Genomic DNA, 23,466 nt, shown 5'->3' on the forward strand with positions numbered 1-23,466 from the left:
CCCCTGGGGTTTGGGGATTCAGATGCAGCCTGAACCTCTCCACACCTAAGAACCCCTGGTCTCACCCTTCTCTGCAGGGGCTTGGCTCGTGTGTCACCTCCTCCAGGAAGCCCTCCTTGACTTCCAAGCTGAGTTAGAAGCCTCTTTCTAGTTCGTACAGCTCCCAGTTTCCCTCAGTCTCCTGACCACCCTAAGTGCCATGTTCTGTCTAAAGCAGATGTTATAAGTCAATACTAATATGAGAGAAGCTGAAATTTAATGGTCAAATCCAAAGGGTGGGAATAAATTGGCACTTTCAAATGGAGCCCCATCTCTGAGGGTCTTTTAAGGAAGGGGGTGGGACTGCCTTGATGGCCAAGTGGTTAAAACGGCACTTCCAATGCAGGGGGTGCAAGTTCGATCCCTGGTGGGGGAGCTAAGATCCCACATGCCGCGCAGTGTGGCCAAAAAGTAAAAAAAAAATTTAAATTATTAGAGGAGGGGGGAAATCTGGAGACCAGACAAGGTGGCAAGGGTGGAGGGAGTGGGTACAGATTAAGTGCTTATTTCAAGAATATAAGGAACTGAAGGGTGGGGGATCGGGGACAGGAAGGTTTGATGGGGCTCCGCTTGAATTCCCATCCCGGCTGGCGGGCAGCCATCTATACAATCCTGCGCACGTGGCCGACCTTTCCAGCCTCAGGCTCATCTGAAGGGCTGAGGCTGCAGGTCCGGCTCTCGCCGCAACGCGGCGGCCTAGAGCCCGCGGCGGCCAGAGCAGTACAAGGGGCGGGGCGTCGCGACGCGAGCCACTCCCGCGCAGAGACACAGCACCGATGTGACGTGGAATGTGTGTTTATGTAGGTAGAAAAAAGTGCACAGAACAGTGAGGGGCGAGGGGAGAGGGACGTCTTGGCCTGGCCTTGGATTCGTGAGAATTGCAAGGGCCCTCCTCCAGTCGGGGGGCTCCCGCAAGGCTGGGAACAAAGTGAAGGGCTCACGTGGGATCGGTCAGTGTACGGACCCACTTCGGGAGGCGTGTGGCCTTAAGGGTTCACGGAGCCTTTTCTGAACTCGCCCACGGAGAACGTACAGTATCTTCAGGGCCAGTCCCTGCAGTGGGGTGAGGCCTCAAGAAGCCGGGCTGGTGGAGCCCGAAGCTCCAACAGCAAGGCCTTGGGGTCTAGAGAGCCCGATCTTTTGAGGGGGTGGGGGAAAGGCGAGGTCTTTGTGGCTCCGCTTTCCCGGAGGGGCGAGCCCGGCAGGCGGTCAGCCGAAGAGCTTGAGGAAGCAGGGCTGGCAGTAGGGCTTGCCCGCGCGCTCCTGGAAGGAGCCCTTGGTGAGCGGGCGCAGGCAGAAGGTGCAGGTGAAGTGGTCCGGGTGGAAGCGGCGGCCCAGGGCCGACACGCATCGGCCGGTCACCGGGAGGCCACACGTGGCGCACAGAGACCCGCGCCGCGCGTGGAAATGGTTCTCGCACAGCGGGCGGCCCTCGTGCTCGAAAAAGCTGCCTCCCGAGAAGGGAGCGAAACATTCCTGAGGAAGGGCAACCACGAAATGATGGGTCAGGGCCAACCTCCAGACCAAATAACCCCCTTTTGGAGCTGAATAACCCCCAGAGACTCCCGCAGCCCCTCGCACCTCCAGCGAGCGTGAAGCCCCGCCTCCCGGGACCCCGCTCCGACTATTAACCCCGCCCCGACTCCTAGTCCCGCCCCTACTGGCCCCTCCCTCCAAGGTCCCGCCCCCCACAGTCGCGTACCCTGCAGACAAAACAGTCCGGATGCCAGAGCGCACTGAGCGCCGAGATGTAGTTGTCCAGAATGGGGCCTTGGCAACCCTGGCAGCGCGGCGCGAACAGCTGTAGGAAGTCCCGGCGGCAGTAGGGGCGGCCCTCCCGCTCGTGGAAACCTAGGAGCGGGAACAGAGTAAGGAGGAAGGAAAAGGATGCGAGGTGGCCCCGGGAGCCCACAAAGATCTGAGACGGGGGGGCCGGAAGCAGCGCAGTGAGAGGACGCAGTCGGTGGAGAGGGACAGGGTCTGGGTGGGGGGCAGAGCGGGAGCGAGTGGGATGGGAATCCGCAGGTGGGATAGGCCGGGTCCAGGAGAGAGCAGGAGAAAATTCAGGCCCGCGAGGATTTCGGAAGTCCTAGTGGGCGGGCCCAAAGGGAGCCGGGCGGGATGTCGAGCGGACCCGCGGCTTTCAAGATGGGAGTAAAGCTCTCACCCTCATCTCCGAAGGGCTCCCCGCAACTAACGCAGCAGAAATGCTCCGGGTGCCAGTGGGTGCCCAAGGCAGTAACCATCTTCTGCGGGAAATGAAAGGGAACACTCAGCGTGCCGCCCTCACCCCCTGCCATTTCCTCTCCCCTCCCTCTTCCACCCTGAACCTAAATGAGTGGCTTGAAGTATGAGTTGAAGCTGCGGGAGACCTAAGCAGGAACTTGGGAATGAAAGAGCGCGGAATCGAAAGAGCTGCGGAAGAGAACCCTGGGAGCGCCTGGGGTGCGGATGGGAATCGGGCAAGTGGATGAGGCTCATCCCACTGGCTCCTTGGGTGAAACAGAGGCGGGGCTTGTGGTCCAGGCGGGGCTCACGTGTCGGATGGGTTGATTGCAGAGGCCACATCGCGGAGAGAAGCGCTCGAAGTAGCACTCAGGACAGAAGGGAGCTCCATCCTTCTCGAAGAAGCTGCTGCCTCCCAGGGCGGTGGAACAGCCACCGCAAACGAAGTGCTCAGGGTGCCAAGCACGGCCAAGCGCCGTCACCACCTGCGAGTTGGGGGTTGAGGCGGAGGTCAGAGTGGGCCTGGGGCTGCCAGATGCCCAGTGAGCCAAGGTTTACGTGGCACTTTTCACATCTTATCTCTGAGAAGTCAGGATGAAAAAAAAAAAAAGAAAAAAAAGAAGTCAGGATGAAGTATCGAATGTCCAGGTAACTCAAACCCAAAGCGATGGAGATTTAAGCCGGCTTCCAGCACAGTACCTAGGGCCCACCATACTTTTTGTAGGCCACAAAAATGTTGTAATTTCTTTTAAAATTAGAAGAAAAAAATTAGCTAGAAGAAAATGACTAAATATATAATATTAATGTATTCATCTTCACTCCAACTGTTATAAAATGCAATTTATATATTTTTTAATGGAGGAAGGGGCCCATGAAGGTGAAAGTGCTTAGAAAATTCATAATGTCACCCTGCTCTGCTGAGATTGGAAATTCTCACCAAAATAGATGGCGGTAGGGCACTTTATCTAGCAGGAGGATCTAGATCAACCACTGGGCACAGTTGCCCATAACATCTGCTCAGTCAATAAGCCAAGAAATGGAGCTCCCAAACCAGACTGGTGGAGGAGAAACAGTCTTTGTGGGTCCCAAAGAGATGGTGGGTGGAGCCAATGAGGCTTTTGTGAAGATTAAATGGGAGGGGGGACTTCCCCGGTGGTGCAGTGGATAAGAATCTGCCTGCCAGTGTAGGGGACACAGGTTTGATCCCTGCTCCAGGAAGATCCCACATACCTCTGAGCAACTAAGCCTGAGCACCACAACGACTGAGCACCTGAGCACGTGCTGTAAAGCCTATGAGCCTCAACTACTGAGCCCATGGGCTGCAACTACTGCAGTTCTTGTGCCTAGAGCCTGTGCGCTGCAACAAGAGAAGCCACCTCAATAAGAAGCCTGCAAACTACAACAAGGCAGTAGCCAGAATCTCTGCAAGGAGAGAAAGCCCACGCACAGCAATGAAGACCCAGTACAACCAGAAATGAAATAAATTGATTAATTTAAAAAATTACATGGGGGTTTGTAAAGGAGCTAGCATAATGTCTGGCACACAGTAGGACTAGAATAAATAAAACCTGGGTTGGAATTCTTACTCTGCCACTCACTTGCTCTCTGACTCACAGCTTCAATTTCCTCATCCGCAAAATATGAATAACAATAATACCCACTGGCTCTCAGTGAAATGAGTCTATAGGTCTCTGGGCTTCCCAGGTGGTGCTAGTGGTAAAGAACTTGTCTGCCAAAGCAGGAGATATAAGAGATGCAGATTCGATTCCTGGATGGGGAAGATCCCCTGGAGGAGGGCATGGCAACCCACGCCAGTACACTTGCTTGGAGAATCCCATGGACAGAGGAGCCTAGTGGGCTACAGTCCATAGGATTGCAAAGAGTTGGACATGACTGAAGTGACTTGGCACACATGGGTCTCTACCCCCTTACTCACAGAGCTACACTTACTTGCCCAGCAATGGGTTTATTGCAGGAGCCACAGAGGCCCTTGGCCTGGGTGGGAACGCCACGGCGGCTGAGGTCAGACTGAAGCAGCCCCAGCATGGTGTCCAGGCTGCCTTTGCTGGTGGGCCCTGGTGGGGAAGGGGTGTCCTCACTCATGGAGCTTGGCACTGGTGGTGGGGTGGGCCCTGAGGCTGGAAGCTGCAGTAGTGAGGACAGGAGAGTTGAGTCAGCAGGGCAGCATGTGTGAGAAGGTCTCAGATGGGTCGAGAGCCATAAATCCACAGTGCTCTACCCTGCACTCCCTGAGTGACTCACATGGTTCTGGACACGGAAGTCAGAGAGTGAGGCCATCAGTCTGTCTAGCTCCAGGGTGGCTGAGGTGGCTGAAGGCTTTGGGAGAACAGGGGAGGGGCTGGGAGGGCTGTGAAGAACACAACTTGTGTCAGCTCAGAGTCTCAGGGTAACGCTTCCTCCAGTAACTCCAGCATCCAGAACTGACCACCTCTTTCCCAACCCTGCCAGCTATGCCAGACTCACGGGCTGGGCCTTTTCTTGTCCTCAGACTGGTCCTCCTTCTGCTCCCCTGCTGTCTCCTTGCTAGATGGGAACTGAGACATTATTTCATCTGCAGAGAAGAGAGAAGGGCACTGGGCATGGGGCCATGTGCTAGCCTCCTTCCCAGTTAAGGCTCGCATCCCTTTAGCTGCTACCCTGGGAAGTCTATGGGCTTCCTTAGTGACTTGGACAGTAAAGAATCCATCTGCAAGGCAGGAGACCCTGGTTCAATCCTTGGGTCAGGAATATCCCCTGGAGAAGGGAATGGCTACCCCCCTTAGTCTCTGCCCAGCCCTGCCCTGCCCCCCATCCCATCAAGGCTTGTCCCAGTAACCCTGGTACCTGTTATGTTGAACTGAGTAGCGTTAAGTTCCTGAAGCAACCTGTCTAGCTCACAGAGCCCCGTGCCCAAGACACCGCAGGAAGAGGAGAATGGAGGGGTGGCAGGGGCTGCAGGCTTCGGGGACCGAGGCTTGCATACCGTGCTGGGAAAGAGGGTGGGAGCTTGGGTTCAGGGGTGGGGAATACAAGCCTGAGTCTCAATTGGCCACCCCATCCCCCCATACCCAGTCTTCTCACCTGTACAGATGGTCTTTGTCCCCAGAGGCTCCTGAAGATTCCCCAGGCCCCATCTATAGAGAAGGACATGTATGTGGATGATACGCCCGTACTCTGCCCTACTCAGGCCCGGGTTTCCTTTCCTCTCACCAAACCTGGCCTGAGTGGTTGTCCCTCTCCCCAGCATCTGAGCTCACCTGTGTCAGAGGAGACGTGAGGGGCTCTGGGGGCCGCTCTTTTAGAGCTCCTGACCTTGGCATGTGTGAGGTTGTGGTCTCCAGGTCAGAGAGAAGGGCATCTGCAGGGAGAGGCCGTCAAGGTGAGAGGTTGAGAGGTCAAGGCTAAGGCAGAGACAGGGCCTTAAGAGATCAGAGAATAAGTGTTCTAAGTGGGCAGTATTTGAGGAGGACAGAAGCGAGTATTAAGAGTAGAGGTCAAGAATCAGAAGAAATACAAGGCAGACCATGGCAGAGATGTGGAAGGGCAGCAAGGACTATTTACGGTCACAATATCCCACGTGGCTTATCCTGAGAGTCATTTACTAACTCATCTACCTGACTCTAATTCTCTGAATCTTCGGTAATACAGTCAAAATTGGCTCTTTACTGGAGGCAAATATGGCTCCACCCCAAATTGCTCAATTGGCTGTATGCCTGACACCTGCTTTCTGATTGGATGCTCTTTCTGCCACACCCCCTACACCTTAACAGGCCCCTCCCAGCCCTGGCCCACCTCCAGATGCCACTGGGCTCCACCCTATGCAACTAATTGGTGAGTCTGCTGGGACCTGCTTTCTGATTGGTTTTTTCTTCAGTACCAGTGCTCGTTACTCATTCTGAGCAGCACCCCCTACCTCAGGGTGCTGGAACTCCTTCTCTCCACGGAGCGCAAAGCCTTCCTGCCCCGGTTCCAAACGACAGGGAGGATGAGATGCGTGGGTCCTCCTTTCTGCCCCAAGTCGGAGGGACAGACAGCACACCCCCCTCCCTCAACACACACAACCCAACTCTCCCCGTCTCCATCCCCAGATCCAGAATCTGAACTCTTTACCTTTCAGAATTTAGAAGTCCCTGCCCCTTTACTCTGCATCTCTGAGCGCCTTGATGGAACCCTTAACCTCTCCCTGGCATCTCGGCACTCATCTATTATATTTACTTTCTGCCCCAAGGACCTGACCCTACCATACTTAAGGGCCCTTAACTCTTTCGTTTCCCAAACCCTAGGGCAAGCCCATTTTCTTCTCCAAAACTTACTGTCATAATCTCCTTTCCCGACTACTTTCCCAGTCCCTGGACCCAGGGTCCTTTTAACTCCTCCCTTCCCAGAGCTCCCGAGCCCAGGCGCCCGCAGGCTCTGCACCTCCCTGCCCATCCGTATGCAGCCCGCGACGCGGGAGCGAAGTGAAGGAAGAAGGGAGGGAGCGACCAGTCTGGCAAAGGCAGGAAGGGAGCGGCAGGAAGGGGGACGTGGAGTCGGAAAGGAGGCGCCGGCAGAGACCAGAAGCGAGAAGACCGGGAGGCAGGGATGGAGAGATGCCGGGAGTGCGAGGGGGCCCCAGGATGGGGAAGCGGGTCCAGGCAGTGGTGAGGGGCTTGGGGACAAGGGGACCCGGACCCCACTCACCCAGGTCCTCCATGACGGGGCGCGGGCAGACCGCGCGGGGCGAGCAGGGCGGGGGCCGTGTCCGGTGGGGGCGGGGGGCGGGGGACGTCCGGGAGCTGGAGGCCCAGCCTTGACCATGTAAGGAAGCCGGGACCCGCTGGGATAAGGCTGGAGGGGGGACGGGGGGGGGGTGGAGGAGTGGGGGGGAGAACGGGAGAACCCGGGGTGGGGGCCTGTAAGGGAGGGAGGGCCCCGGCCCACCCAGGCCCAGCCCGCCTGCCTGCTGCGCAGACGGCCACACCCCAGCCTTGGCCTCAGCTGCAGGGAGCCCCAGGCGGCCAGAGTCGGAGTAAGAGAAGTGGCTCCTCCAGAAAAAGCCCGGGATCCTTTGCTCAGTGAGACTCTTAGACACAGACTGAGGCCCCCAAGCCCACCTCCCCGCATCCCCAAAGTTAGTACCTTAAGTCCTAGACAGAGCTACTCTCCCACCCCCTATTCCCAGAAGATTGCTCTAGACAGAATTTTGGAGTTGGAGGCGGTGGTGATGTTCTAAGGATCTGTCAGGTCCCAGGTTCAGAGATCTTCCCTAAGAGACTGTGACAATGATATAACAGAGATCCCAAAAGGCATACAAACTGGATACAAAGAAATCTCCAAGAGACAGAGATGATGAACCCATCCACAGACTCTAAGCCATAGAGTTGGAAACAGACATACAGACACAGGTAAACAGAACCGGAGGCCCAAGTCCCACGCAGACTCAGGAGAAATGCTGCCAGGCAGCCAGACCTCAGCCAACTGTCCCCTGCATCGAGATGACCCAGACCTGTCCCCCAAGAGCCCTTTCCCAAGATACTGATGAATATAGAGAAGCAAGCAAGACACAGACTCCGGCCACAAAGGAACAAGAGGCTTCCCCTGGACTGAGAAATCAAGTTGGAAATGAGAAACTAGAGATAGGTGTGGACAGACACAGCAGTGCTGCAGACAGACTGTGGGTCTCAACTCAGACACAGGTCGAGAACTGAGCATTGGAATGGCAACTCGGGGGGCTTTTTTAAAAACACTGATGCGGGGGGAGGGGGCTCCGCTGGGAAGGAGAGGACATACGTATACGCACTGTTGTATGGCAGAAACCAACACAGCATTGTAAAGCAATTATCCACTAATTAAAAATAAATCTAAAAAATACTGATGCCCAAGGCACTCTCCCCTCAGTCCAATTCAGTTAGAAAGGGCTGGGCATCAGCACTGTTAAAAAAGTTTTCTGGGGAATTCCCTGGTGGTCTAGTGGTTAGGACTCCAAGCTTCGGCTTCAGGGGGCACAGATTGGACCCCTCGTCAGGGAACTGAGATCCCATGAGCCGTCCATGCAGCCAAAAAGAAAGAAAAAAAAAGCTGGAGAGAGAAATGAGTAAGTCCTTACATAAATATTTATATATTCCATTTAAAAAAAAAGCTCTCTGGGTGGTTGTAAAGGACATCATGAGAACAAAGACCTGGATACTCTCAGAGGCAGCAAGGGGCCCCCTTGGCTTCCCAGAAGTTAGTGGACAGCCCCAGTCCAGGCCCTGTCCTCAAAGTCAGGCTGCCACCGAAGTTGTCAATGATCTGGGAGCCAGGTTTTTGGAGACCCTGCCTGGGCAAACAAAGCAATGCCAGCCTAGGGCTCCAGCTCCCTCTGGGCATGAATAGTGGCCTCAGGGACTTGAAGAACACAATAGGTCTTCCCTCAGAAAAACAGCAGGACACTTGACCAAGAGATGAAAATGGACCCAGAGACAGAAGGTCCACAATGCGTGATGGGTGATGAAACCATAGTGCCAAGGTCTTGGACATCCATCCCCACCCACACATCCCCTCAGCCTCGATCCAGGTCTGTGTCCAGCTGGGTGGGTGGCTAAACAATGAAGTAGCCTGAACAGGAAGCAGGCTTCCCCTGGGGCCCAAAACCACATCCTCAGGAGCAGCCTGGCAACTGCAGCATATCCCGGGGCTCCAGGAACCTGCACATTGTTACTTATTAAACTCCTGCAGGCCAAGGGTGGCCTGTACTGAGACACAGTTGTTGTTGAATTGCTAAGTCATGTCCGACTCTCTATAAGCCCCATCAGGATCCTCCGTCCATGGGATTTCCCAGGCAAGAATACTGGAGTGGGTTCTCATTTCCTTCTCCAGGGGATCTTCCAGACCCCAGGACTGAACCTGTGTCTCCTGCATGAGTAGGCAGGTTCTTTACCGCTGAGCCACCAGGGAGGCCCACTGAGACACAGACACCTGGACACAACCCTGCTGGATGGGTTAAGGTGTACAGGTACTCCCACAGGAAAGGAAGCAGAGACACCACACAACAGGGGGAGCCGACTCCAAAGCTTTTAATTCCAAATCCATAAAGCTGGGCCAGGCCAGGTGCCTGGGGCCCTGGGCTGTTCTCCACCTCGAGGGCCCCATGCCCAGACCCTGGCCTTGGCTTCTCACTCCTGAGTCTTCAGACACCCCGGGGTCCAGGTCCATCCTCTCATGGGCCATCAACGGTGACTCCTTCTGCTCAGCCTCCTCCCATTGAGAGAGACCTCCTCCTAGCTAACTCATCCCTGGGTCTCCCCCCAGGGTACATCAACAGTCTACGCTGGGACCCTTGCCCCCTGACTCCACCCCCATCACCACAGCCAGTAAGGCCTCGGTCAGGGGCCCAGCCTCCTCGCCAGCAGCTTCCACAAGCCCCACCAGAGCCAGGGCCCGCTTCCGGGGGCACTGCCCCGGCCCAAGGGTCCAGCGTGCGCAGTGGGCAGCCAGCCGCGGCCGGCCCAGGCGGAACACCTCCCCCACTGACTCTGGGCCACCCTGGGGTCCCAGGTGGATGCGGCCCACAGCTTCTTCCAGCTCCTCCTCCAGCCCTGGCAGCAGGAAACGGCCAGCGGCCTCCAGAGCCTCCTCAGCTTCGGAGCCCAGCAGGGGCTGGCCTGGCGGAGGTACAGGCCCCAGGGCGGCCCCACAGCCCCGGCAGCCATGCAGGTGATGCAGGATGGGCCAGGCCGCGCTGGGCGACAGGCCTCGGAGGGGCACTAGGTCCATTTGGGCTTCGGCAAAGCTGCCAGCCAGCAGGGCCCGGAAGAAAGGGGAGGCAGTGGCTGAGGCGGCTCGCTGGGCAGGGAGCCGGAGGCCTGAGTCCAGCAGGAAGTGGAGGTCGGGGGCTGGCATGGGGGCTGGGCCCAGCAGAGGTTCATAGAGGCAAGGGGAGGGTGGGTCTAGGTCCAAGGGGATTGCAGGTAGGATGGCTGGGCTCCCCGTGGGAGACACCAGGCCTTGGAGGCAGGAAAGGGAATCTGCGGCGAAAAAGAGAAAGAGTGGGTGCGGAGCGGGCCGGGTAAGCGCCGAGAGGAGGAGCCGGAGGCCGCCCTGGTCCAGAAGTAGCCGGCGCCACAGAGAGGGCTTCCTTTGAGGGGAAAAGAGAATCTTTCAGAAGCTGGAGAAGGGCAGCGCTGGAGAACAGCAATCTTGCGCCCCCTGCCCCCGCGAGGTACCCATGTCTCCCTCACCGACAGATGAAGGGCAGGGTCAGGGCGCAGGCCACACGGTCCTCCGGGCTCCCAGAGAGCAGCAGGTGGGTGAGGGCTCCCACTCCGAAGGGCGACTCAGCTTGCACAGTCAGGTTCTGCAGCAGCATCTCACCTGCAGGGGCGGGTGGAGCAGGTCAGGTTGGCAGCTGGGGTGGGGGTAGGGGTGGGCAAGAGAGGCCCCTGGGTCCCCGAGAGGAAGGAGGGGGTGACCTCAGGGCAAGGCAGAGGGTGATGACCGCAGGCCCTGGAGGGATGGCAACCCAACCCTAGGAACTGGAAGGTTAAGGGCCAGAACAGCCCCACCCCCGGATGGTCAGGGAATGACTCTGGGCCCTCGAGGGCCAAAACAGGGCACAGAAGACTGGGCAGTCCCTGGCAGGGTTGGAAGGGGACTTTCGGAGGACATGAGCCTGGGAAGACGTGGTGCCTGAGCCGCAGTTCACATCAGTGTGCCCAGTGGAGTCAAGGAGAGTGCAGAAGTTAGGAATACGGGGAAATGAGAAGAGACTGGGGACGGAGAGGCAGATTCTAAGCTGTTCAGGCCAAGCCTGGTGCTGGGGTCCCTGGGCCCCAAGATACAGTCAGAGGTTGAAGAACTATGTGTGGGGGCAATGGAGAAGGGAGTCCTTCCCGGCCACCACTTGGTGGCTGTTGTTCCCAGGGATGGCGGTGAGAGAGCAGTGGAGGCGCAGTGGGAGGGGAAGGGTGAGAAGGGCGAAGGACCCACCCAACTCCCGGTGCTGGTGCTGGCTGCGGCGGGCCTGCCGGGTGCGCAGCGCCGGCCAGTCGTCGGGGGCAACGCCGAGCACCAGCCAGGCGCGCAGTAGCGCCGCCCCGTAGCTGCGCACGAAGGCCTCGAGGCAGGCGGGGTTGCAGGTGAGCCGCGCCAGGATGCGCAGAGCGCGGGGGCTCGGCGGGCCCGGCGCGCCCGTCACGTAGGCCAGCAGGCCGCACAGGGCCGGGCCGGTCACCAGCGCCCCGCTGGGGTCGGGAGCCTGGGAGAAGCGCGACAGCAACAGCAGTGCCGGCCCCTCGCGGCCCCAGGGCTCCTCGGCGGCAGAGGCGGTGGGGCTGCGGCCGGGCGGGCGCAGGGCGCGGGGCGTCCGCAGCGAGGTGGGGCTGGTCAGATCGGCCGGTTCTGGCGGAGGCGGACAGCACTCCGGGGACCAGTCGGGAGAGATGTCTCCCGGGCCTGCAGCATAACCCTCGGAGATCAGCCAGGACCTGCAGGGGGGACAAAGGATTTGGAACCCGGGGCCGAGGGGAGGGAGCAGGTCAAAAGAGCGGTCCTCCAAGAAGTGACTGAGGCCAGAAGAGAAGGCAGCCTGAGGAGGACAGGGGAAAAAGGGAATCCCAACACCCCCCCCCCAACCCCGTTCAGCAATTCCTGACTGCCTATTGCCTAGTGTATGCTAAGTGCGTTTCAGGTACTACAGAGAAGCAAAAGCAAAAAAAGATCATGACCCTCTAGAGTTTCTGTTCAGCGTGGTGTGAAGTGATATGTGTGGAGAAAAAATAAAAGGGAACAGAAACACAGGGTAGGGGGGTGGTAAGGAAAGAGCTGACGTTTTAAATCAAGTCCCCATGAACCTAAGTTCTAATCACGGCATCTCAGAGGAGGAGTGCCCTGGGCACAGGGAACAGTAAGCAAAGAGGCCCAGCACTCGTGCATGCACGCATGCATGCTAAGTCCCTTCAGTCGTGTCTGACTCTTTGGGACACTATGGGCCATAGCCTGCCAGGTTCCTCTGTCCATGGGATTCTACAGGTGAGAATAGTGGAGTGGGTGGCCATACCCTCCTCCAGGGGATCTTCCTGACCCAGGGATTGAACCCAGGTCTCTTGCATCTCTTGCATTGGCAGGTGGATTGTTTACCACTGTGCCACCTGCGGAGAGCCAAGGTCAAACAAAAGGTGGCTCTAAGAGAGAAGAGGTATATTTGGGGTCTTGAAGGCAGTCATGTTCAGTGAGAACAAGGTATTAGGGGTCAGAATCAAAGTCTTACAAATACAGAATAGGTGGGGGCGGGGTGAGTGAGGGTAGTAAAGAGGCCCCACCCCACAGCATCAGGTGGGAACTCACTGGAGGCTTCGGAAGCTTCCCGCCTCTGCCCGCTCTGGGGTCCTCTCCTCAGGGAAGTCCCAGGAGGCAGCTTCTCTTCCTTCTTCTTCCTCATCGCCAGCCTCACCACACAGCTGCCCAGCCAGGAGAGGTACCAATCCCAGAGCCTGAAGCCGGCCCAGGGCCCCTGTATCATATAGGAAGCCCACGAGGGCAGCCACCACACGAGGGTGCCAGGCGCTGGCACGGGGATCCCGCAGCAAGCCCATCAACAGCTCCAAGCCCCCGGCATCTCGCAGCCGGGCCCGGTTGATAGCCTCCCGGCACAGCAGACACACGGCCCGCACCAGGGGCTGCTGGGAGGCTGGGCTTGTCCCGTTGAGGCCCCGGCGCCGACGGAGTTCACCCAACAGCACCTCCACGCCCCCAGCATTGCCCAGGGCAGGCCGCACCAGGCCCTGGGCGCACAGGTTGGCGAGGATCAAGATGGTGGCCTCACGCACGGCTCTTTTGGGATGGGAGGCCAGGCCGACCAGTGGGCCGAGTCCCCCACCCAGACTGAGCTGCTCAGCACAGGCCCGGGAGCAGCCTCGACTCAGCTCTAGGAGGGCACGGACCAAGGCCAAGGTCAGCGCGGGATCTGGTGCTGCAGCCAGAAGTTCAGCCAGTGGGCGTACCGCTCCCTGCTGGGCCAGGGCCAGGCGGTGCTGGGGTGAGTCCGCCAGGTTGCGGAGGGCGCGGACCACACTCTGGCGGCACTGGGAGTCCTGGCAGGCTGTCAGGCTCTCCACGAGCAGGGGAACAGCACCTGGGGGTGGGGGAGGAGATGGAGGGCGAGTGAGGACAGACCCCCGCCCACCCATCCCTTCTTTAATTCCCAAGCCCTAGCTGGCTCCACCCTCAAAGCCCGCTCACCAGCACAGTGGATGTCCCCACAGCTCTCAGGTTCCATGGCTAAGTTCCCCAGAGCACGGGCGGTTCGGTTCTGGATGCTGTCTGTCTTCACACACTGAAGAATAGTCACTGCAAGAGAGTTTGGCTTCTTGAGGGTTCTACTCCTTCTTGTCTCTCTCGTTAATCACCTCAAGAACGTGGCCTCAGGACAGGGCGCTCAGGGCCGGTGCACTGGGATGACCCTGAGGGATGGGATGGGGAGGGAGGCAGGAGGGGGGGTTCAGGATGGGGGACACATGTACATCCATGGCTGATTCATGTCAATGTATGGCAAAAACCACTACAATATTGTAATTAGCCTCCAATTAAAATAAATAAATAAATTTAAAAAAAAAGAATGTGGCCTCAGAGAGTCAGGGAAGGCCTCCAGAATAGGCCTAAAACTTGCGGGATCTGGAAAGTTCGATAGGTAGGTGTTTGCTAGGTGGACGGTGGATGGGAGTGTTAAGGGACATTTTAGGTTTGGTAGCACCCTTTGCAAAGGCCCAAAAGTGAGATCTAGTGTCTATGTTATGACTTCACAAAGGGCCTTATCAGGTCAAGAGATGAGGACTTGAATGTGAGGGCACTGGGAGCCATACAGGGTTCTAAGAATGGACAGGCCATGATCTAGACTGGCAGTCATGAGGAGAATGGATTACAGGGGAAAACAGTAAGGCAGAGTGAGCAGAAGATGGGTTGACCCAGATACCAGCACAGCCCAGCACAGTCTCTGGGCACGTGATGGAAGAAGGCAAAGCAGTGGGATGGATTCAGGAGATATTTAAAGTACAGAACAGTGAATGAATGATGGGGGTTATACACTAACAACAAAACTTATATTTATTGAGGACTTAATGTGCCAGGCCTCTTGTCAAATACATTATGGTCCAGATACATTTTATGAAAACTGAAAATAATGTTTTATTTTATCAAAACAATAAAGATTTCATAAAAATAGGCCTAAGTTTATAGCTGGCAGGCAATGAAGAAGAACGCTGTGTTCACAATGTTGCCACTAGAAGGCGCCAAGTTAGCTGGTAAACAGAAAAGCTTGCTATCTTCTGGGTTTGTTCTCATTTGAAAAACTAAAATGTAGATAATGCACAATATTATATAAGTTGTGTGCTCTGTTGCTCAGTCATGTCTGACTCCTTGTGACCCCAGGGACTGCAGCCTGCCAGGCTCCTCTGTGCATGGGATTTTCCAGGCAAGAATACTGGAGTGGGTTGCTATTTCCTCCTCCAGGGGATCTTCTGGGCCTAGGGATTGAACACACATCTCCTCCATTGGCAGGCAGATTCTTTACCACTGAGCCACCTAAGAAGCACTATTGTATAAGTTAAAAATGTACACTATATAAATTACACATGTACAATATCAGTTCAGTTCAGTATCAGATCAGATCAGTCGCCCAGTCGTGTCCGACTCTTTGCAACCCCATGAATTGCAGCACGCCAGGCCTCCCTGTCCATCACCAACTCCCGGAGTTCACCCAGACTCATGTCCATCGAGTCAGTGATACCATCTCATCCTCTGTCGTCCCCTTCTCCTCCTGCCCCCAATCCCTCCCAGCATCACAGTCTTTTCCAATGAGTCAACTCTTCGCATGAGGTGGCCAAAGTACTGGAGTCTCAGCTTTAGCATCATTCCTTCCAAAGAAATCCCAGGGCTGATCTCCTTCAGAATGGACTGGTTGGATCTCCTTGCAGTCCAAGGGACTCTCAAGAGTCTTCTCCAACACCCCAGTTCAAAAGCATCAATTCTTCGGCGCTCAGCCTTCTTCACAGTCCAACTCTCACATCCATACATGACCACAGGAAAAACCATAGCCTTGACTAGACGGACCTTTGTTGGCAAAGTAATGTCTCTGTTTTTCAACATACTATCTAGGTTGGTCATAACTTTCCTTCCAAGGAGTAAGCGTCTTTTAATTTCATGGCTGCAGTCACCATCTGCAGTGATTTTGGAGCCCAGAAAAATAAAGTCTGACACTGTTTCCAGTTTCCCCATCTATTTCCCATGAAGTGATGGGACCAGATGCCATGATCTTCATTTTCTGAATGTTGAGCTTTAAGCCAACTTTTCCACTCTCCACTTTCACTTTCATCCCAAATTTTCAAGGTTACATTCCATTTATAGTTATAACACTGGCTTAGGATTTGTTCTAGTTTTTTTGGCTGTGCCTGGAGGCTTGCGGTTCCCTGACCAGGTATGGAACCTGGATCCCAGCAGTGAAAGCACCAAGTCCTAACCATTAGACCACCAGGGATTTCCAGGATTTGTTCTTAACGTGCTAGTTTTCAATAACTGGGAGTACCCAGTCACAGATACTTTGAGAATCTGTGCTCCATCTTTGTATTTTATTTTCTCCCTATTCCAATTTTTTCAGGTAGTTATTATTACCCCACTTTACAATCCTAGTCTCTGATGGGTCTAGCTGACTGCAGAGCCCACTTTCTGAAGCACTACACCTGAAGTCTAGCTCATCAAATGGGATTTCAGAGCTCTGCACAAGGCTAGACATAGCAGGCACTGAGTGCCTACTATGAACATAAATGAAGACTAAGAATCATTTCAAAGTCACCAAATAACCTTTTGGCCTCCATTAGCCCAGATGCGACAGAGGTGATCCTTAATCAATACCCAGGTAATTAGCTTTAATTATCGGATCTAGCAGGGCTAGCATATAATTTCTAGAAAGAGAAGTGACGTCACATATCTCGACGACAAGAAAACAGAGGGCGCTGCGCCGTCCTAAAACACAACCCTCCAGGTTGCAGCACAAAGAACTCGAGACTCCGCCCAGGCCCAGACAGAGGTATGGGTGGAAACCTTTTAGGAAGTGAGGGCGGGGCACTTACCCAATGGGAGAATGCCTCCGAGTCTGCGCACTTCAGCCCGGCACGCCCCTTCAGTACAGCAGTTGGCCAGGATGCTGAGCGCCAAGTCCAGCGTCTTGCGCAGGCGCGCTGGTGGCGAGGGTGTCGCTGGTGACGCAGCAGAGGGGGCGGAGCCCGGCGAAGGGGCGGGGCCAGAAGAAGCCGCTGACTCGACCGACGAGGGGGCGGAGCCTGCGCCAGCCTGGGACGGGGCGGGGCCCGCTGCAGCCGCTCGCCGTAGCAGCGCGAGAAGGGGGCGGAGCCCGCCGCGTGCCCGGAAGCGCTCTATTCCCCCGGCTGCCTTGACGTGGCGCGTACGGAGGGCTAAGAGCGCACGGCCCAAGGGTGTCTCGCTGGTAGCTGTGTCCTTTCGCCCACCTAGACCCTCCCCGGCCGCCGCCGTGAGCTGCGCGAGGCAGAACGAGAGCGAGTCCGTGGGGGTTGACTTCGCAGCCGCCATCTTGGCTCAGGCCTAAGGCTCCGCCCCTCTCCTCGCAGCTCGTCCAAGGGAGCGGAACTGGAAAAGAGGGGCGTGGCCAGGCACCGCCTCTCTGACGCTTTTTAAATAGCGCCGCAGCTGTTCTGCAGGTCGGAAGTTGTAGTTCTCGATCCTGGTGCTCTGACTTGCACAGTCGCAGAAAAAATGTTGAGAGTAGTGGTTACCTATCTGATCGTTGTGAGTGCCCTAGAGGCGCCTGCGGTGCATGCTGGGATATGTAGTCTGCGCCAAGTTTAACACGCCTAGCTTAGGATGGATGGGAAACTCTAAAGGGCCTCAGGTGGACCAGTACCTCCGACCTTGGCGTCTCAGTAAGGTGCTACTCCAGGTGACGTGTCTACTCCGCCCCCAGCGTGTCCTTGGCAACGACAGCTCGTTTTGCCGCCCCCCAGCGGTGGCCGGGGCACTGAAGTTTGCGCCGATGGGCTCAGAACCTCCAGCCAAGAGTAAAGTGTCAAGTTCCTGATAGCGGCTGCAGATGGGAGCACTTGCTCCGCCAGGTGAACGAGAGGGTTAAACCCACAGAGACCGTTCGCTGCCACTTCCTAGAATGGCACGAGCTAGTGGACATTTCCGTTTCCGGTGCTGGATTCCTGGGTCCCGAGAGTCTTCAGCTCTGGTTGTGCTTGTGAGTTGAGTGGTTGGTATCTAGGAAACGGGACGCTCTTCCGGCTGTGGAGTCGCGGGCTCCAGAAACTGCAAGGGAGGACTCCGACGGCGCCGAGCAGCGGGGGAACCGGTTGTCTGGATCCCAGGAAATCCCAAGGTCCTCCTTTGTTTGCGGAGTTGTTTCACACAAGCGGCCCTTGGTGTCGCCGGGGCAGCCGGCCGCCTGGGAAATGATGCTGGGCCTGCGGTACCTACGTAGGTCAGTCTCTGGCCCTGGGGAGAGAGAAACTCCTGCCAAGACCAACTCTCCTGCGGTCCCTGGAGCCTTCGAGTGCCAGCAGTGTGGATTGACTGCAGCCTACCTCCCCGATCTCAATCATCACCAAAGCAGCGGCGGTGATAAACCCTACTGCTGTCCCCAGTGTAGCAAAAGCTTCCGACGGTGGTCAGATCTGGCTAAACAGCACGGGGTACACACCGGCGAGAAACCGTCCCTCTGTCCCCAGTGTGACCGTTGCTTCAGCCTGAGCTCTAACCTCATGCGACACCGTCGCTCTCACTCAGGCCTCCGGCCTCATAAGTGTCTGGAGTGCGAGGAGCCTATTATTGGCCGCAGCTCGGACACCGGCGGGGGCACATGGGCGAGAAGCCTGATACTTGTGCCGAATGTGGCAAGACTTCTGTGTTAGCTTCAACCTGATCCAGCACCAGCGCACGCGCACGGGGGTGAAGCCATACAGCTGCGGGGGACTGCGGCAAGCGCTTCAGCCTCAGCTCCAACCTGGCGCAGCACCAGCGCTGCCACACCGGTGAGAAGCCCTACCTCTGTATCTGGTGTGGTGACCGCTTTGGGTGCAGCTCTTATCTGCTCAAGCACCAGCGATCGCACGCGGAGGAGGAGCAAGAACTTCACCCACAGCTCCGGCTGCCTAAGGCACCAACTCACCCACAGTGGAGAGTGACCCTTCAGGTGTCCTGAGTGTGGCCGTGGCTTTAAGGAGCTCACCCAGTTCACCAAGCACCAGCAAGTCCACATGGGCGAACGACCCCACGCCGGCCCAGAATGTGGCAAAACCTTCTTCCACAGCTCCAAGCTTTTTAAACACAGTGCTCACACACAGGCAAGAAATAAGTGCACCAAACTCAGCTGCAGCAAGAGTTTTGTAGACAGTTCAAATCTGCTGCCGCACCAACACTCCCACGGGCCAGAAACCTTAGGCTTTGAGCCAGTGTGACAGGAGCTTCCGCCAGAGCTCTCCCCTGCTCATCCACCGGGTGGCGCACCGCGGAGAGAAGCCCTCCGTCTGCCGGCAGAGTGACAAGGCCTTTGCCCCCAGCTCCCTATCTGGGCCAGCACCAGCGGACGCACCAGGGTGGCAGCCCCTGCCAACATCCCTGGCTTAAGTTGCAGCCCAAACTGCAGCTCTGACTTTGATGCAGTCCTTCAGGAGACTGAGGGGACCAGAATTTCTCAGCAGGCCTCTTCTGCTCCTCCGGGGCTGCTGATTTGTGGGCTGAATCAGGGAAGCCCAGGCTGGAGGAATTGGGACAGAAAAGTTGGGCATGTTCTCTGAGGCCCTGGAGATGGGACTCCGGCTGGAGGGAGAGTTTGGGGATGGGCTGAACTGGCCAGGTTGCTTTAAGATGCAAAGCACCTTTGGCAGCTGCTGATCAGATCCCTTCACAGGTCCAGGGAGTGAGGGGGCAAATTACGCAGGAGCTGTGGCCCCCTCCGCCCAGGAGAATGGGGCCAGATGCCAGGCAAACCCCCATGAGGAAGACAGTGGAGAAGAAGGAGGTCGGGGAGGGCCTCACCTCCAAGAGGGGACCATAAGGAAGGGTGTGTCCTAGCACAGGGCTCAGAGAGGTTGAACTTGGGGACCATTAGGTGAGCTCAGGGGTGTATGATCTCTTTGAAAGACAACTGTCTACAAAGTGAAACTGGTGGGGCCCAGGACCAAAGCAACAGACCAGGAAGGCTGGTGGCATTTCTAGGCAGGGGCAAAAGACCAGACGTTGGTCATCTGCCCCTTCCTTTCCTTTAGCCTCTTTCCTCGAAGGTTTCCCAGGTTTTTTCTCTGATCCCTCAAAGAGGAGAAAATGGTGACAATCTAGTGTGCCCAGACACTGGGGACTGGACATAGCACTGTAGTTTGACCATTGGGGTGGGCTGCCTATGTAAACAAACGTGTTTCTGTTGGTAAAACAGTCTATGGGAGCCAGAGGGAGGCTTCTCGAAGCACAGCACAATGTTCGCCCAGAGCAGAGGCTAAGCTGTGAGGCTCTGCTGTCCTCCCTGTAGCCGGCTCTGTTCCTGGGAGGGGCACGGAACGTAGCCCTTTTGAGGTTGGGGGAGGCCTGGTGCCTGCCCCAAGGAATCATGAGACCCACACCTCTGGTGCCTTGTCCCAAAATCTTGCCTCTTAGCAGCTCGGTGCATCTAGAACTGCACCGCAGAGAATAAGGGCCGAAGGGAAGGGATGTGAGCTTCTAGCACAGAGTATCTCTTCCTAACTGCATGACCTTGGACAGGTCTGCCTCTTCTGAGCTTCAGTTTCTTCATCTGTAAAACTGAGGGTGATGTTGCCTCCCAGGATGGTAGTAAGCTCCCATGGGATCACTGACTTGAAACACCTGGGTGGAGGAAGTAACTCAGCAAAACTCGTCTGCCAACTCTGCTTGCCAACCCTGTCACTGGGGGTGTCAGTCTGCAGGCATCGCACCAGTGCACTTTTTGCCTCCTCCTGAAGGTTACAGAAATGAGTGAGATAGCCCCAGTCCTGGGGTAGCATGGTGTCATGAAGGAGATGGACCCGAACCCAGTTCCGGCGCTGGAGAAAGGGCATCACTTGCAGCAAGTCTTAAGAGGCTTCGTGAAGGTGCATCTAATGGATGCCACTTGTCTCCTCAATCTGGGTCTGTGATGAAGGGAAGGGTTCTGGAATGTTCCCCGTTGTTGACACCATTTCAAAGAGCACAAACCAGGGTTTGAGCGGGAGGCCTGAGCTGGGCACATCCGTAGTAAGCACTCAATAAATGGATGTTATGATCAGCTCCTGTTTATACTCTTACTCGTGGCCTTGGGGCCTCAGCTTCCTCAAAGCTGGATTCTGTTCTCTGCAAAATTGTAGGTGCAGATGGTCGTGAGGTTCATGGTGGAGATGGGCATGGGAGGGGGATCTGTTCGCAAAATCTCTTTCCATCAACTGAAGCTGGTTCTCACCTTAATGTAAGTAGCCCTGTGCTCCATCCTCTCAGTTGTAGAAACAAGTTCTTCCTGGAGCAGGGAGGCAGACCGGACCTTGGAAACAGGAACTGGGGTTTATTCAGCATTTACTGTGCCCTGAGCTGGGAGGGAGGCAGTGTCACCGCCCAGGCAGGTGACCAGTGTTCAGGGCAGAGACGGTAAACACGTTAGTTTTGGCCTTCACGGTGTGTGTGTGTGTAAACTATTGAGCCACCTTTGTGTGTGTGTGTGTGTGTGTGTGTGTGTACACACATGTGTGCACTTGTGCAGCTTGAGGGATCTTAGTTCCCTGACCAGGGATCGAACCCATGCCCTCAGCAGGGAAAGGAGATAGTCCTAATCATTGGACCTCCAGGGAATCCCCATGAGCCAACATTTCTAGATTGTGATGTGAAATCTCCCGATTTAAATTTCTGGATTGGGGTTTGGGGAAAGGGGAGAGGATCAGAAAATTCAGCAACACTGGTTCTCTCCAGCAACAGCTCTTGACAGGGCCGAGTAATGTTTGCCTGGGACATGGACAGTCCACACTGCTCCATGCTGTATCCCTGAATCAGTGTGTTTCATTTGTATTACTTGCCTAACTGCTACAGAAAGGCGTTTGGGGGTGACCATCCCCACCCTACACTTTCATGGGTGACCAAGACTCTTCATGCAGTGGAGGCAGTTTCTCTTTTTCGTCACCCGTTCCTGCCCCCTCCCCCAATCATTTTTTCTCCTCTTCCCTTCTCCCCTGAATCCTCTGTCTCCGTATCTGAGATATCACCCTCCAATATTGAAACTCCTTTCCATATCTGCGAGGGAATAGGGACAGAGCTTACAGATTCAGCAAGGCAAGGCAAACCCATGTGCCTTGGTCAGAGGGTGAGTATGGGACCCTGTGAGCCTCGTGGGGGAAATCACCCCTGGCAGACATCCCTGGAAGGGCTCTTTTGGGAAGCAAGAAAGTGTGGAGACACCCAGTGGGCTCAGAGGGAGGGGGAGTCAGTAATACCATTTCCCCTGGACTGGCTCTGCTTCTGCTTAGTTCTGGACATGAGCTCGGACTCCATCCAGTTCTGTCTCTGATCTCATCCACTCCTGGGATCCAGGTTCCACGTCTGAGCCTGGTGGTCGATACAGAGGCTGGTGCTGTGTATTGGGTGTGCCATAGGCTGGCAGCTGGAGTCCCGCCCACCTAGAAGCTCAACAGTGGCTGGCAAGTGCTTTGGATGTGCACTGGGGATGGGAACAGCACCGCAGCCCCAAGCCACAACTCCTCCCTCCCTCCCTTCGCTAGTCACGTTGCGGGAGAACAGAAACTCTATGTCTGCTGAGTCCCTGCATCCCACATGAGACAGGGGCAGATCAACTTTAGGAAGGGCTGATCACTGCCCGGGTGATTTGCCGATTCTCTTCCGTAGGATTCAGGATACCCTGGCCCTTTCTCTTATTTCCTCCCAGTTCAAAATGCTAACATCGCTCTATATTCCTAAATAATGTGTATTTTCTAAAAACAAGGACATTATCAAAGTCAGGAAATTATCGATGCTCTAGTACTATCATCTAATGAACGGACCTTATTACACCAGTGATCCCAGTAATAGACTGTATAGCAAATGAAACAAAAGCGTGTGACTGGGACGCCCAGGGGAGCGAGCCCCGGCCAAGGTGATATGGCTTAACGTGGTGCGGTGACATCTAAAAATCTCTCGCTTGAGGGAAGACCGCTCCTAGCCGTTTCCTCTCACATTCTAATTAGGGACTGGGCTGCCGTTTCTCCGCGGTTCTCTGTGGTGCGTTCATTGCTCTGACCGTTTCAGCCCATCTTGGGAAGGTTGTGGGACAGGTGGGCGATTTGTGGGGAGGTGCTAAGCAAGCAGGGCGGCCGTGGCTGGAGCGCCCCCTTCCGGAGACTGAGTAAGGATGCCCGGGACCTTCCGCATCCGGGTCTCGGGGTCTTTGGGGCTAGGGGGTCAACGCACCTCCTTTTCCCAGGTCACCTTGCGGACTACATTTCCCAGCAGGCCCGGCGGAGGCTGCCGGCCCTGGAGAGTTGGCGGCGGTTCCCTCTGGGTTCTGCCATGTGGAGTAGGGCCCCTTGCCACGCAGCGGGTGGCTTTCCTTGAGCTGGGGACGAACAACCTTAGCTTATTGCACCCTCGGGTGTCATGCAAGAGACACGTGGGTGCGGGGTCTCCGTAGATAAGAGCTGGCGACGATCAGCCGCCCGGGCAGCCGCCTTTTCCCGGAGCAGGGGGGCGATTCTGAACACTCGCCTCCGCCGAGCCCCATTGATGAGGCGCGCCTTGAGCCCCGACAGCACATGGGTATTATCAGGGGCGGGACGAACACCTCCATGGCCCTTTTCAGCTTCCCACCCTCCATTCTCTTCCGGGAGTCTAGTTATTCCATTAGCTCATCTCCCAGTAGTCCCTTAAGCAACTCCAGCTCCACCCACTTTATAATCCGGGCATCTTTCTACCGTTCCAGATGTTCAAGCTGGTTTTAGAAAAGGCAGAGGAACCAGAGATCGAGTTGCCAACATCCCATGGATCATCGAAAAAGCAAGAGGGTTCCAGAAAAACATCTATTTCTGCTTTATTGACTATGCCAAAACCTTTGACTGTGTGGATCACAATAAACTGTGGAAAATTCTGAAAGAGATGGGAATACCAGACCACCTGACCTGCCTCTTGGTCAGGAAGCAACAGTTAGAACTGGACATGGAACAACAGACTGGTTCCAACTAGGAAAAGGAGTACGTC

At 56.0% G+C, this 23,466-nt stretch overlaps 2 protein-coding genes and 1 pseudogene across 5 annotated transcripts; 1 reads left to right on the forward strand and 2 right to left on the reverse strand.

Moving 5' to 3' along the window:
• Positions 1-237: 237 nt before the first annotated feature.
• TGFB1I1 (transforming growth factor beta 1 induced transcript 1) lies at positions 238-7,036 on the reverse strand. Of its 3 annotated transcripts, none has more exons than XM_027528289.1 (11): positions 6,949-7,036; positions 5,523-5,623; positions 5,347-5,399; positions 5,110-5,252; positions 4,750-4,837; positions 4,528-4,633; positions 4,216-4,410; positions 2,577-2,750; positions 2,207-2,288; positions 1,742-1,890; positions 238-1,515 (listed from the first exon to the last, which is right to left on the reverse strand). In XM_027528289.1, the coding sequence occupies exons 1-11, from the start codon at positions 6,959-6,961 to the stop codon at positions 1,249-1,251; spliced, it is 1,371 nt and encodes a 456-aa protein (XP_027384090.1). In that variant the 5' UTR covers positions 6,962-7,036; the 3' UTR covers positions 238-1,248. The 3 variants fall into 3 exon arrangements, with proteins under 3 accessions (XP_027384090.1, XP_027384091.1, XP_027384089.1); XM_027528290.1 differs by having other exon boundaries at positions 5,523-5,684; positions 6,949-7,025; XM_027528288.1 differs by lacking the exon at positions 6,949-7,036 and adding an exon at positions 6,579-6,711.
• A 2,246-nt stretch (positions 7,037-9,282) lies between these two features.
• Positions 9,283-16,923, reverse strand: ARMC5 (armadillo repeat containing 5). The gene is made up of 6 exons (XM_027527013.1): positions 16,347-16,923; positions 13,465-13,572; positions 12,571-13,357; positions 11,215-11,711; positions 10,467-10,599; positions 9,283-10,363 (listed from the first exon to the last, which is right to left on the reverse strand). Exons 1-6 carry the CDS (start codon positions 16,822-16,824, stop codon positions 9,544-9,546), a joined length of 2,823 nt encoding a protein of 940 aa, XP_027382814.1. The 5' UTR covers positions 16,825-16,923; the 3' UTR covers positions 9,283-9,543.
• Positions 16,924-17,068: 145 nt separating this feature from the next.
• Positions 17,069-20,524, forward strand: LOC113883374 (annotated as a pseudogene). The gene is made up of 2 exons (XR_003508628.1): positions 17,069-17,309; positions 17,497-20,524. The product of XR_003508628.1 is annotated as a zinc finger protein 436-like (transcript).
• The last annotated feature ends 2,942 nt before the right edge of the window (positions 20,525-23,466 follow it).

This window comes from Bos indicus x Bos taurus, chromosome 25 (assembly GCF_003369695.1).
Source record: "Bos indicus x Bos taurus breed Angus x Brahman F1 hybrid chromosome 25, Bos_hybrid_MaternalHap_v2.0, whole genome shotgun sequence".
Lineage (NCBI taxonomy): Eukaryota > Metazoa > Chordata > Mammalia > Artiodactyla > Bovidae > Bos > Bos indicus x Bos taurus.

Coding starts and splice junctions, on each gene's coding strand:
- TGFB1I1 (XM_027528288.1), bottom strand. CDS start 6,696: ATGGGCAGGGAGGTGCAGAGCCTGCGGGCGCCTGGGCTCGGGAGCTCT. Junction 5,253..5,346: donor GACAAAGACCATCTGTACAG/GTGAGAAGACTG, acceptor CCTCTTTCCCAG/CACGGTATGCAAGCCTCGGT. Junction 1,516..1,741: donor CGGACTGTTTTGTCTGCAGG/GTACGCGACTGT, acceptor GCCCTTCCTCAG/GAATGTTTCGCTCCCTTCTC.
- ARMC5 (XM_027527013.1), bottom strand. CDS start 16,824: ATGGCGGCTGCGAAGTCAACCCCCACGGACTCGCTCTCGTTCTGCCTC. Junction 11,712..12,570: donor GGAAGCTTCCGAAGCCTCCA/GTGAGTTCCCAC, acceptor TCCCCCCTGCAG/GTCCTGGCTGATCTCCGAGG. Junction 10,600..11,214: donor GCACCAGCACCGGGAGTTGG/GTGGGTCCTTCG, acceptor CCGCCCCTGCAG/GTGAGATGCTGCTGCAGAAC.